At 43.2% G+C, this 13,599-nt stretch overlaps 1 protein-coding gene across 2 annotated transcripts in view; it reads left to right on the forward strand.

The window, feature by feature from the left end:
• SCRN1 (secernin 1) overlaps positions 1 to 13,599 on the forward strand; it is a 67,713-nt gene that overhangs the window by 43,394 nt on the left and 10,720 nt on the right. For both annotated transcript variants that reach the window (XM_032286903.1, XM_032286902.1), the window contains 3 exons: positions 531 to 733; positions 4,147 to 4,341; positions 7,466 to 7,631. In XM_032286903.1, coding sequence (XP_032142794.1) covers positions 531 to 733; positions 4,147 to 4,341; positions 7,466 to 7,631 — 564 coding nt within the window. The remainder of the gene's footprint in view (positions 1 to 530; positions 734 to 4,146; positions 4,342 to 7,465; positions 7,632 to 13,599) is intronic.

The raw sequence follows: 13,599 nt of genomic DNA on the forward strand, positions 1-13,599 counted from the left end.
TTTCTTTCTTTCCTTTCTTTCTTTCTTTCTTCTTTCTTTCTTTCTTTTTCTTTCTTTCTTTCTCTCACTCTGTTGCCCAAACTGGAGTGCAGTGCCATGATCACAGCTCATTGCAGCCTTAACCTGCTAGGCTTAGGTGATCTTACTGACTCAATCTTCCAAGTAGCTGAGACTGCCAGTGTGTGCCAGCATGCCTGGCTAATTAAAAAAAAGGCTTTTTGAGGAAGAGGTCTTGTTATGTTGCCCAGGCTGGTCTTGAACTACTGAGCTAAAGCGATCCTCCTGCCACTCCCAAAGTGCTAGGATTATAGGAATGAGCCACTGCACCTGGCCACCCATATGGTTTTTTTTTTAACCAAACATGTGAGATTAACAGTGCAGTTAATCAGTTTGCTTATTGGTCTGCATACTTAACATGTTTATATATGTTGGCATGCTTCATAACTCAGCCTTGCCCAATCTTTGGTTACTCTGGTAACAGTCCTGTGGTATAAAATGACTGAAGTATGCTTCTGGTTTCCTTCCTGCAGGCTTGGTTTAGAAAGAGCGGAAACAGCTAAAGAAGCCTTAGATGTCATTGTCTCCTTGTTGGAAGAGCATGGACAAGGTGGGAATTACTATGAAGATGCAGACTCCTGCCACAGCTTCCAAAGTGCATATCTGATTGTGGATCGTGATGAAGCCTGGGTGCTCGAGACCGTAGGGAAGTACTGGGCTGCCGAGAAAGTCACAGGTGAGCGGGTGCAGATGGTGGGGAGTTCTGAGGACAGGGAAGGCCACAGAGGTGGGATGGCCTGCGCGTACAGTGTCAGACCTGGAGGAAAGACGCTGCCACTGCAGGTCCTCTCTGTGTGGGACTGACATGCTTTGACATGCCTCTCATTTCTGGGCCCCTCCAAGAAGAGAACCTGGAGTCTCCTGAACCTGGGGTGAAGCGCTCTCCTAACATTTTGTATTTTCTGTTTGCTTTCTGGGAAGAGCCTGATTTTGACCACCAGGAATTCCATGACTTAAACCATAACTCTATTAATTGGCCACAAGAATGGTGACTGTTCTTGTGTAATAGGCCAACATATCCCTTCACTGTACAGTAGCCCCTGATCACCCTCAATCCTGGAGATCTTTGTGCTTGGCATGTCCCTGTAAAATAGGAGCTGAGATCTGCATGAGCACCAGTATATGCCACTCTGGCATTTCTGTGAGTGAAGTTCATTTCTCTCACAGTGACACAGTGTTCCCAGAAGAGCAGAGGACTAGTTGGTCCACTCAGAAGGATTTAGTGCTCATAAAATTGCTGCCCAGTGGCCCCTGCAGCCTCTTGCTTCTAACACAGCCCTGAGGAAGGAAGTGTTAGGGGTGGGAGTGGTAGTCTTGTATCCCCACCTCAGCATCCTCGTTTTCTGGACAGGATGAGATCCCAGAATGGCTTAAAGGGCAAGTAGTTCTAAGAGGGAATCGGCCCCGGCAACAACTTGGGACTGGGTAGTGAACCCATGGCAGGCGTGTGCACTGTCATTCTTCCCTTTTGTGCTAATGGCGGAGGAGTAGATCAGGACATTTTTCTTTTGTTGAACCTATTCTTGGCCTATGTATTTTTCTTAACTAAACTTACCAGGACATCTCTTCCAAGTAATCCAAAATGATGGTGGGGATGAAACTTGTTTGCCATCCCTATCTTAGGGGTAAATTGAACAAAATTTGACCTGAGTTAGAAGCAGAAGATCTACAACAGTAGATGGAAATCAAGCCCATTTTCGGTGGACAAAGTTAGTCCAGTGATCAGGGCCTCTCTGGATGATGGGTACATTGTACTCTACACAGAATTGCCCCAGTGAGGCATTGAAATCTAGACTGTGGCTTCCTGGCCAAGCTGTATGAAGGCTGTGCCTGTCTGGAGGTGGGGGTGGCTTCTTCCTAGGGTGCAGAATGGTCTAGTGGTGTCCATTAGTAATCATGGAGAGTTTCTCCACCTCATATGTCCAGCATGTGCCCACCCGCCAGGGCGTGTGCCTACTTGTCCAGCTCTTCCAGTATTTCTAGAACTAAGGCAGCCAGTGCAGCCCACCAGGTCTCCAACTCTTCTGCAATGCAGGAGCTTAAACTCCTTTATATAACGCGCTCCTAAGATGAAGTCTTACTATTGAATGGTTCCATCAAGAGGGCCAGTAATCTATGCTTCAAAGCAGTCGTATTGCTTTTAAGTTGAACCTAACACTTTTTGATCTGTGACTGAATTTCAAAAGCTGAGTGTCTCTTCAAGATGTAGCTTGAAAAATTATCTACACAAAATGAATGCTGCCTTTCACTAAATATTTACATAAAAAGGAAACCCAGCCATTTCTTGGACTCATTGATTTTGTGTCGTCTGATCCCAGCAGCCATGTGATGGATTGCATAAGATTTAATGCGCTCCGTCTTCCAAATGCTAACGTTCTTGAAAGCAAATGTCTACTATAAATCTGCCCTCTTGGAAACTAATATCTGTAGAGTGGCTTACAAGAGTATTTTTTTAATAGCATAGTATGAATGATGCCAAAATCACTTGTTTAGGCCAAAACTGGTTTTTATTTTTAATTGTTTATAATTGTACTTTTATGGTGCTCTCTGAAAAGATAAATGACAAAGGGCCAATGCCCACCAGCCAGGAATGCTTATTTTGGAAGTGAAAACTAGTGAAGCAAAACATACTGAAAGAGCTCAGTCCAGCACTGTTCCCGCTTCTAGGAACTGGTTTTCAGGCAGTGATGGCTTTCCTGTAGCTTGTAGTTTAGATTCTTTCTCTCACTTCATTCTACAAGAATTTGGAAGATCAGCATGCTCCCTGGAAGCAGCAAGTAGGAATGGCCCTTTTAAGCTAGTGCTGATAACTTCCTAGTGTTTGTGCTCGAGACAGCATCTTGAAGCTGGAAGGCTGAGTTGTCCTGTGTGCATTTGCAGCTCAGGCTTTGAAGAAGATATACAAGCCTGCCAGCTGGTAGAAAGTGTTTCTGGTCTAAGCCCTCATTCATCAAAATGGAATGTACTCACAATGCAGACATTTCTGATTCTAGATGTATTTAGTTCTTCTATTTTTATAAGAAAAAATTTCCCATAGATTTTTCTTTTGTTTTTTTTTTTTGAGACAGAGTTTCACTCTCGTCACCCAGTCTGGAGTGCAATGACGGGCCTTGACTCACTGCAACCTCTGCCTCCCAGGTTCAAGCGATTCTTCTGCCTCAGCCTCCCAAGTAGCTGGGATTACAGGCATGCACCACCAGATCTGACTAATTTTTTGTATTTTTGGTAAAAACAGGATTTCTCCATGTTGGTCAGGCTGGTCTCGAACTCCTGACCTCAGATGATTCGCCCACCTTGGCTTCCCAGAGTGCTGGGATTACAGGCGTAAGCCACTGCGCCCAGCCTCCCATAAATTTCTCTCTCTCTGTCTCTCTCTCTCTCTCTCTCTCACACACACACACACACACACACACACACACACACACACAAACTCTTTCTCTATGCCACACACTCACACACATACCCAGACATACGTATGTTCATGAATATATTCCATTATTTTAAAACGATTCATTATCATTGCCACTATGCTTTTCTAAATGTTGATAACTGAAAAAAATGTTAAAGTATTCAGTTTGTATTTTTTTTAAAAACCATATATATTTAAGCAAGGAGTGGGGGTGTAAAGTGTTTTTCTAGGTGAAAAGAAATCAGACCGGGGAGGGGGCTTTCTGTTGATGCGATAGAGCATTGCTTTCGAGGACTCTCTCATAGATTGCTAAGTCTTGTAAACTCTTTCTTTCAAAGCACCTGTCCCTTTTTTTGTGTGTGTAAGTAATGAATGCATGGAGCTTATGTAGTCAAAATAAAGAGCCTCACATATTTCCTTTTGATTATGCTTTTAAGATGGGTAAAGTGACTGCTGCTCATTTAAAATGTGATAATGCCCGGTCAAGACTGGTCAAATGTTTTTGGAGGTCTCCTAGAAAGAGACTCAAGGATTGTCTGTTTCTCTCTTCAGAAATTAAATTGATTCCTCCCTGTAGTTAAAGTCAGTGTTTCAGAGAAAGGATTCCCTATACATTTCCATTTCTTGAGCAAATTTCTATAAATATCTTTTTAACTAATAGGGTTTTGCACTCTCTGCAGAGGGAGTGAGGTGCATTTGCAATCGGCTTTCGCTCACCACTAAGATGGACGCAGAGCATCCGGAACTCAGGAGTTACGCTCAGAGCCAAGGTTGGTGGACGGGAGAGGACGAGTTCAATTTTTCCGAAGTCTTTTCTCCAGCTGAGGATCATCTAGGCTGCTGCGCCGGCAAAGACAGCTTAGAGAAACAAGAAGGTGAGTTAGTCTCTCCCTCACAATTCTCCTTCTCATACCCTTTCTCTTGCAGCTGTTTGAGAACTTGTCTGAACTTAGAAGCGTGAACAAAGAGGGATACAGAATAGTCCTTGTGTAAAGACCAACTTGTGCTAAAAGTCCCTGATGTGTAGGCAAGAAAACAACTTGTGTTTATTTTTACATGCTGCTTCCTCATCCCTGGAGGTTTCCTGCTCCTACCCATGTTATTCCCTTTCATCTTTGATGTCATACTGATGTCTTTTATAATACTTACTGCAGCCTTCCTTATACCTTGTAGTTATATGTATGACTCATCTTCCCCTGCCCTATCAGCCTGCTGGACCTTGAGGGCAGAGGTGTTGTCTTTTACTATCTATCTTAGGGTCCCCTTGTGATACCTGCATAGTTTTTTGTTCCGTGGACACTTGGTGATTTGAATTGTTGCCAGTCTGTCTGCCAGCTAGTTACTAACTTATTTATTTGTTTAATTTTTGAGACAGGGTCTCACTGTGTTGCCTAGGCTGAAGTGTGTTGGCACAGTCTCGGCTCATTGCAGCCTCTATCTCCTGAACTCAAGTGATCCTCCCTCAGCTGCCCCGCCACCCCCCCAGCCACCCCCCCCTCCCCCCGGCTGTTGTCCCAGTAGCTAGGACTACAAGCATGTGCCACCATGTCAGGCTAATTTTTTTTTTGTAGAGACAGGGTCTCATTTTGTTGCCCAGGCTGGTCTCGAACTCCTGGGCTTAAGGGATTTGCCCACCTTGGCCTCCCAAAGTACTGGGATTACAGGCTTGAGCCACTACACCCAGCTCCTAGTTATTAAGTTAATCAGAATCCATATTTAGGTATATGTGGTGACTTGACACCTCCTTACTTTTGTGCCTATGTGGAAATCTTTCCGAAAAGCCCACAACGGTCATTCTATATTTGTTGGTGATGTATGTATTTTTAAGTCAAAGTTTTGGATCATTTAGAATAGGGGTCAGCAAACTATGATCTGTTGGTAGCTGCCTATTTTGAAAATAAAATTTTATTGGAACGTAGCCACACCCATTTATTTATGTATTGTTTGGGGCTGCTTTCTCACCAAAATGGCAGAGTTGAGCAGGTGCAACAGTAAAGTTTCAACAGAAATTGTATGGCGTATAAATCTAAAATATTTACTGTCAGGCCAGGTGCGTGTCTATAATCATAGCACTTTGGGATCACCTGAGGCTAGGAGTTGAGTTCAAGATCAGTCTGGGTAACTTAGCAAGACCTCATCTCTCTAAATAAATAAAAGAATTAGGCAGATGTGGTGATGTGCACCTATAGTTCCAGCTATTCAGGGGGCTGAGGTGGGAAGATTTCTTAAGTCCAGGAGTTCAGAGCTGCTATGATTGCAGTGATCTATGATTGCACCACCACACTCCAGCTTGGGTGACAAAGGGAGACCCTGTCTCTTTAAAAAAACAAAAAGGAAGGAAAATGTTTCCTGACTGTTAATCTAGATGAACACTAGGACTTTTGCTATAGTACTTATGTAATATATTCTGGGTAGGAAGGTAAGAAAATATTCACTTTTAAATGGAAGCTTTAAAAAAAAATCTAAATTTTTTAATTTAAAAAAACTAACTGATGAAAGATATTAAATAGTGTTGCCAAAACATCAACTCTAAATCTGATAAAGCCTTTAGGTCTAGCTGCTAATGTACAGGAATACAGAGGACAGAAGAACACATACGTTATTTAATGTAATAATGCCATGAGGATGCCATCCGCAAAGCTTACGCTGTGAGAAGCTGCAGGAAAGATGACTCTGGCAACTAAGATGCAAGCTGAGTGGCCGCGGTGGCTCACACCTGCAATCCCAGCATTTTGGGAGGCTGTGGAGGGTGGATCACTTGAGGTCAGGAGTTCTAATGCAGCCTGGCCAACATGGTGAAACCCCATCTCTACCAAAAAAATACAAAAATTAGCTGAGCGTGGTGGTGCATGCCTGTAGTCCCAGCTACTGGGGAAGCTGAGGTGGGAGAATCACTTAAACCCAGGAGGTGGAGGTGGAGGTTGCAATGAGCCAAGACCACGCCATTGCACTCCAGCATGGGTGACAGGGCAAGACTTCATCTCAAAAAAAGAAAAAGAAAAGATGCAAGGAGAAAAAACAAGAGGCAGAGATGTTTCCAATTCTGATTGATTCCAATTCAAATCAATAGGCTCATTTATGAGACAATGAGGAAATCTGAACACTGGACAACTGAAGCAATCAATAATTTGTTGTTAATATTTCTAGGTATGACATGTAAATGGAGCTTTATGAAGAGGATGTAAATGTGCTAACAAACCTTCTCCTCATGTGATGCTTCAGTTTCATCGTAGTGAACACAGACTGAAATAGTATTTTAACAAATTATAACCCGGGGGAAGATGTAGAAATGGGATCTCATGTAATCAAGGATTTGTTTATACATTTATCTGTGGTCACAGCCAACAGTCCTAGTGGCTCTGATTATTCTAAATGCCTCTCTGTGCATATATTTCCCACCACAGAGAGGACATTCTTCAAATAGAGTATTAACTCTGACCAGCAAGAATTTATGGGAGTGAGCTTGGTGGCCTGTGGGTAGATTACACATACTTTCTTGTGGATATCTATTGAGTTGTTGTACTGATTGAGGTACAGCTAAATGCTGTAATAAAGACACCACAAATTAATGTGTCTTAAAGAAAATAGTAGGTTATTTCTCTCCTATGTTATAGTTCAGATGTATATGGCCATTCCAGGGCTGGTTACGGTGACTCAGCACAGGAATTCCATTTGCAGTCCGCTTGTTGGCATCTCCTAGCTGACAGGAAGGGAGAAAAGAAAAACAAAAGGCAAACATACCTTTTTTATAGGTGTGATGAGGAGTTGCACACCTGGTTTGTGCTTACCTCCTATTGATCAACATTTATCACCTGGCCACACATAGTCACCAGGGAAGTGGGGAAATAGAATCTGTAGTTTGGTAGTTACATTCCGAGATATAATGTCAGAGTTTTCATTACTAAAAAGAGAACGAAGGAACAGATTTTAGTTAGTGGCCTGCCACAGTTTTATGTTCTATCTGCTCTTTCCATCTGTCTTTCTTCTGTGTTTTTGCAGAAAGCATCACAGTGCAGACTATGATGAACACCTTACGGGACAAAGCCAGTGGAGTGTGCATAGACTCCGAGTCTTTTCTCACCACAGCCAGTGGAGTGTCTGTCCTGCCACAGAACAGGAGCTCTCCATGCATTCACTACTTCACTGGGACCCCCGATCCCTCCAGGTTTGTCTGAGACATGGTCTTGTAGGCAGAACATGTGTGCTTGCCTTGAAAGCTCATTCAGCAGGTGTGTTGTAAGTGCCTGACCATGTCCTCCCCTTGGACAGCAAAGGCATGTTTTCAGTCAGCCTCAGTGTGGGCAGTGTAGCACCAAGGGCTTTGATTAAATAAATTCCTCGGCTTTAGTCACATAGTATTTATGACAATCAGGGAATCCAGTAGTTCTTTTAAATTGATTAGGTTGGTCCAAAAGTAATTGTGGTCCTTACCATCCATTACTTTTGCACCAACCTAATATCAAATATTTACTGAATATACGTCATGGGCCAAGCATTGTGTGGTACATGAGTGCTTCAGAGATGAACAAAACAGAGGGAGACAGAGAAACATGGGAATGCCCATGATTTATCAAAACAACCAGTTCCTGTGAATTAGAGAATCAGACAGTTCAGAGGCAATACAGATTGAAGCAGCTTCAAGTGTACTGGTCCCTTCTTGAAGATGTTGTGTTTTAGGGGGTTGTTTTCTGCCCATGTACTTCAGCAAAGAGGCAACATTACACAGGGATGGAGAACACAGCCTCTAGAATGACCTGCCAGGATTTAGAATCTGACCTCTGTCACATAGTAGTTGAATAAGTGATTTCACCTCGCTAAGCTTCAATTTCTTTATTTGTACAATGGGGATAATACCAGCCTGTACCTTTATACGCTTGTTGGGAGGATTAAATGAAATAACCCAAGTCAGTACATAGTAGATTTAATGATTATTTATGAAGATGATCTCTGATCTTCCAGACAGACGGCAGCCCCTCTCCCCAGTTACATTCTGTCACGTATATCAGGAATCATATCATTAGTAGCTTAGAACCAGCCATCCAGTGGTTTCTGAATCTGTTCTTTGCTAGAATCAATTGCAGGAGTTTTCGAAAAATACAGGTTCCTTGACTCAAACCTATTGTATCAGAATCTTTGAGTGGACCTAGGAATCTGTCAGGTAAGCCTGATCCTCAGCCTGGAAGGCTCAATAAGGCTGCCCATTCCAGTAGGTTCTCTGGTGTTTTTTTGGGTGTTCCATTGGCTGAACATCATTATCAGTGTCTGAATGTCAGCTGTTAAACCATCGAATCTGCTTCCAGGGTATTTGCTGGTATTAAATTTCATTCCTTTTGCAGCTGAAAATATTTATTCTCCTTTCAGTGATATAAGACAATGATTGCATCTAGCTAGTGACTGATTCTTAGATGTCTCAGGGGAAAAGTGAAGCACCTGTTGTGACCTTTGGCCTCAGTTTTTAAACTACTGCCAATATCAATAGATCTTTCTTTTCTTTTTTCTTTTTTTTGAGGCAGAGTCTTGCTCTGTCGCCCAGGCTGGAGTGCCGTGGTATGATCTTGGCTCACTGCAACTTCTGCCTCCCAAGTTTAATCAGTTCTCTGCCTCAGCCTCCCAAGTAGCTGGGATTACAGGTGCCATGCCACCACACCTGGCTAATTTTTATATTTTTAGTAGATATGGGGTTTCACCATCTTGGCCAGGCTGGTCTTGAACTCCTGACCTCTTGATCTACCCACCTTGGCCTCCTCAAAGTGCTGGGATTAAAGACATGAGCCACTGCGCCCGGCCTCAGTAGATCTTTCTAACAAGACCTGACTGTAGAACTCCAAATTAGCTATTCTTAGTTTTTCATTCACTCATTTATTCTATAAACACTAAGCACCTACTGTGTACCAAATATTGTATTTGTTGTATACCATGGATGAAGTGTGTGCAAGGAAAGAGGTGGCACAAATGAGATGATGAAGGGGAAAACCTCACAGAGGAAGGAGCTCTTGAGCACTGGCATTGTGGGAAGAGTCGGGGTTCGTTAGGTAAAAAGCAGGAACAACACTCCAGGTGGAGAGGACAGCACATGCAAAGGCAGAGAGTCACGAAACCGCATGACAACAGGTTAGAGCCGTACATCCTCCTATAGATGATGCTGGTCATCAGGTGTCCATTGCTCTTCCACCCTCAGCTCCTCTGCAAAACAAGCTCAGTACCTCTCATAACAGTGAGGGTCAGCTTCTCTACACCCCTCCTAACAGCCACTCAGTATGCTCCTCCTGTTTGAGTCCAGTTGCTGTTCCCTTGATTTATCTCCCAGTTCTGAAGCCCTGGTTCCATGGCCCTACCTTCCACCCACTTTTTGGCCCACTGGATTTGAGGCTCCGTCTTCCCCTTGTGTCTGGGCCTCCCGCCTCCTGGACTGTGACGTAGCTTACTCCCCTAATGCTGGTGGCTCAGTAGCCCCTTGTGAGGACTCTGCTGGCTGACAAGGGTACATATGGACATTTAGAGTTCTATTTTCAAGTATCTGGAATGCTCTGCGAAAGTATTTGGGCATGGCTTTTTAGGACATAGGAGCTGTTCAAAGAGTGGGTTGAACTGAACCAACTCCTGTTGTCCCTGGTGTCTCAGATACGGGCTCTAAGTATGCTCAGGAGCTGGGGCCTTGTGAGGCCAGGACACCAATGTAAAGGAACTCTACTTCCTAGGCTGAAGGGCACGGCCTAATCCAGTTATAAAAATGGCTGGGAAATAGCCTTCTGATAGTTAAAATGAAAAATTTTAAGTGCTTTTAAAAGAAAATTATTCATGGTTAAATTAAGTGAAAAGACCTTGTATTACAGAAGATTAAGACCCTTCCGGAAGACATTCATTGTTTTCTTGCATGGTTAAACGATCTGCATTTCCTACTGTGACTGTACAACTGTCATAGGTTGTTAGTTTTCCTATTCAGCATTTCAGTGTTTCTCTGTAATTGGCCATGCTCGATGTATTGTATTTTGTCAGTAGGAAACATAGTTACCTTTTCTTGGATTTTTAGGCAAGAAAATTAGGGAGATTTTGGCTTCTGTTAATGCTAAAATATTAGAAATTGTTTCATAGCTACGGACTTGGAAAAGATCATGATCAAAGAACAGCACTTTAGTCTTTATCCCTCCCAGTCAATATTAAAACCGAAGTACTTGATCTAACTTTTGTTTTGCCTGACTGGACACTTCTCTGTCCTTTGTTCACTGTATTAATTATGGATCTTATCCTTGAAATAACTTGTGCTCACATCCTCTTTTCCCCTTCCTCCCTCCCTCCATCCTACTATGTGCTAGGTACCATGTAAGGTTGAGAGGTGGAAGGAGATGCTAAAGTCGGAGTTTGAATGCTTGAGGGAGATACAAAAGTTCTTCACTTAATTGTATTGAGAAGGCAAATTGCATCAACATTCTGCAGAGTCAGTGTGTGCCACAGTCATTCAGAGAGTGACACTGATTGACTTGAGTGTCCTGGTTCTGACCTTTGGAAACCATTTCTTAGGAAGCCAACACTTGTTAAAACTTCATAGATGTGAAGACTTGGAGAGGCGAGGAATAGAGAGGTACCTTAGCATTGTGAGACAGTGTAAAATTCGGAGTCTTACAGTGTGCTCAAGCCACGGATTGTAAAGAGAGCCTCTCTTCCAACTCCACGTTTGGTGATGTCATTGGCAGCTTGAAAGGGGCCACAATGGGGTATTTACACTACAGAAATTGGCAAATGCTATAAATCTGGGCTTATTTTTTTTCAGAGATATGGTTGTTAGGTCAGTAAACCACTAAGAGGTCCCCACATCCAGAAAAATACACAAATAAATACTCAAGATATAGGCCAGGTGTGTCAGCTCACGCCTGTAATCTGAGCACTTTGGGAGGCCAAGGTGGATGGATTGCTTGAGGTCAGGAGTTCAAGACCAGCCTGGCCGACATGGCAAAACCCAGTCTCTACTAGAAAAAATACAAAAATTAGCTGGATATGGTGGTGTGCATCTATACTCCCAGCTACTCTGGAGGCTGACACAGGGGAATCACTTGAACCTGGGAGGTGAAACTTGCAGTGGGCTGAGATTGTGCCACTGCACTCCAGGCTGGGTGACAGAGTGAGACTCTGTCTCAAAAAATAAATAAATAAATGGGAGGAAAAAAACAATAAATAAAATAAATAAGTGAATAAATAAATAAAATACTCAAGATATGGGATGGGTAAACCAGAAGGGGGAGAGAACGCAGAAGAATTTATAAGAAAATAGGGTGTCTGACCTACTTTAACTAGCAGCAGAGTGCTGGGGAGATACCAGAGACATTCCCCTCCACCCACCTTCCTGCATGTGTGTGTGTTTTCTTTGTTTCCTGCTCTTCTCCTCAGTGTACTAATCTTTCTATTTTTTATTTTTTGAGATGGAGTCTCACTCTGCCCAGGCTGGAGTGCAGTGGCGGGATCTTGGCTCACTGCAACCTCCACCTTCTGGGTTCAAGTGATTCTCCTGCCTCAGCCTCCCAAGTAGCTGGGACTACAGGAGCATGCCAACACTCTCCACTAACTTTTTATTTTTAGCAGAGATGGGGTTTAACCAAAATGGCCAGGCTGGTCCCGAACTCCTGACCTCAGATGATCCGCCCACCTTGGCCTCCCAAAGTGCTGGGCCAGTGTACTAATCTTGAGATGCTAAATTGGCTTGGCCAAGACATTACCATCTAGATAATTCAAATGCCAGAAATAGCTTTTTGTTACTGGAGCGAACATTATAAGCCTTGGTCAGCATGACTCATGTAGCCTCTGGAGCCACATGGGGCACAGGCTGCATAGTTAGACACAGAGCTGAGGGCTCCAGGCAACGTGGTGCCCATGCCTCCAATTTCATTCTGAATTCTTCCAACACCAGTCCCCTCCTCTCTCTGCCCTACATGTTTGACTTTTCAAAACCCCCCAGAGCTGCTGGATCTCAGCTCACCATCCTTAAGGCTATCCAATGCTTCAACAGTACTGGTTCTCTTTCCCTTTAAAATGGAAATTCCATTCATGGATTAGTTCTGCTCTCAGCCAGGTGTAACTTTAAAGGGTTTTTTTTGTTGTTGTTTTAATTTTTGTGGGCACAAAGACGGTGTATGTGTTTATGGGAGCCAGGTGTGACTGACTCTTAAGATTAAAGTGGCTCAGAGTAAAGCTGGAATGAAACATAGATGGACCTCTCTGAGGGGTACCTGCATTTTTGAGAGAAACTTAGTATTGCAGGTTTATTTCAGATCGGTCCAAGTTGAGCAGCTTCCTCTGAACAGGGGCCTTTGTATTGTTCTTGCTGTGCCTAACTCTCCTCAGTAGATTTGCCAGGAACTCCAGGTCACAGGATCAGCCTGGTTTGTTGGTTGGAGAGTTTCTGCATCTTCAGCAAGAGCAGAGCCATGTTTGAGGGCAGCATTGTTGGCTAGCCACGGATATTAAATTCTAAATCCTATAGCACAAGAAATATTTATTTTTCTGCAGTAGTACGAGGTGTATGAAAACCTAACAGAAGAATATAAGAGTGAGAGGTAGTGGGGAAAACTGACCATGTATTTAGATCTGAATTTACTTCTAGATCTGCCACTTATGAGGAATGTGATCTTGGACAAAGCACTTAGCTTCTGTGAGTCTCAGTCATCTCATATGTAAAATGGGACAGAAATGTTTGCCCTGCCTTGTTCACTACTGTATACCTAGTACCTAGAATGGTATCTGGCGCTCGGCCAGGCCTCAGCACATATTTGCTGAATAAATGAATGAATGAATGAATAAAAGTGCCATGAAAATTGAACACAGATGCTTTGAGAATTATGCTGTGCTTTAAAATGTTAGATATTTTCATGATAATGTTCTTCTTCCAAAATGAGAAAACAAATGATTGGAAAACAGTTTTTTGCATTGGCATACTGCATCCCTCACAAGGCTTTAGAGGGAAAAATGGACAGATGAGGCAGCGGTGTGTCCACTGGAGTAGGTTTCTTGGACGTGCCTCGAATTGTCACTCAAGACTAAAATTCTGCAGATCTCTGTGATGGAGCTTGGATGCCCACACTGTGCATCGTGTCATGGGACTGTGTGCCTCAGCCTTTAGATTTGTTTCCGTGGGAGCTGAAGGC

This window comes from Sapajus apella, unplaced genomic scaffold, assembly GCF_009761245.1.
Source record: "Sapajus apella isolate SASKATOON/1434 unplaced genomic scaffold, GSC_monkey_1.0 scaffold19, whole genome shotgun sequence".
Taxonomy (NCBI): Eukaryota; Metazoa; Chordata; class Mammalia; order Primates; family Cebidae; genus Sapajus; species Sapajus apella.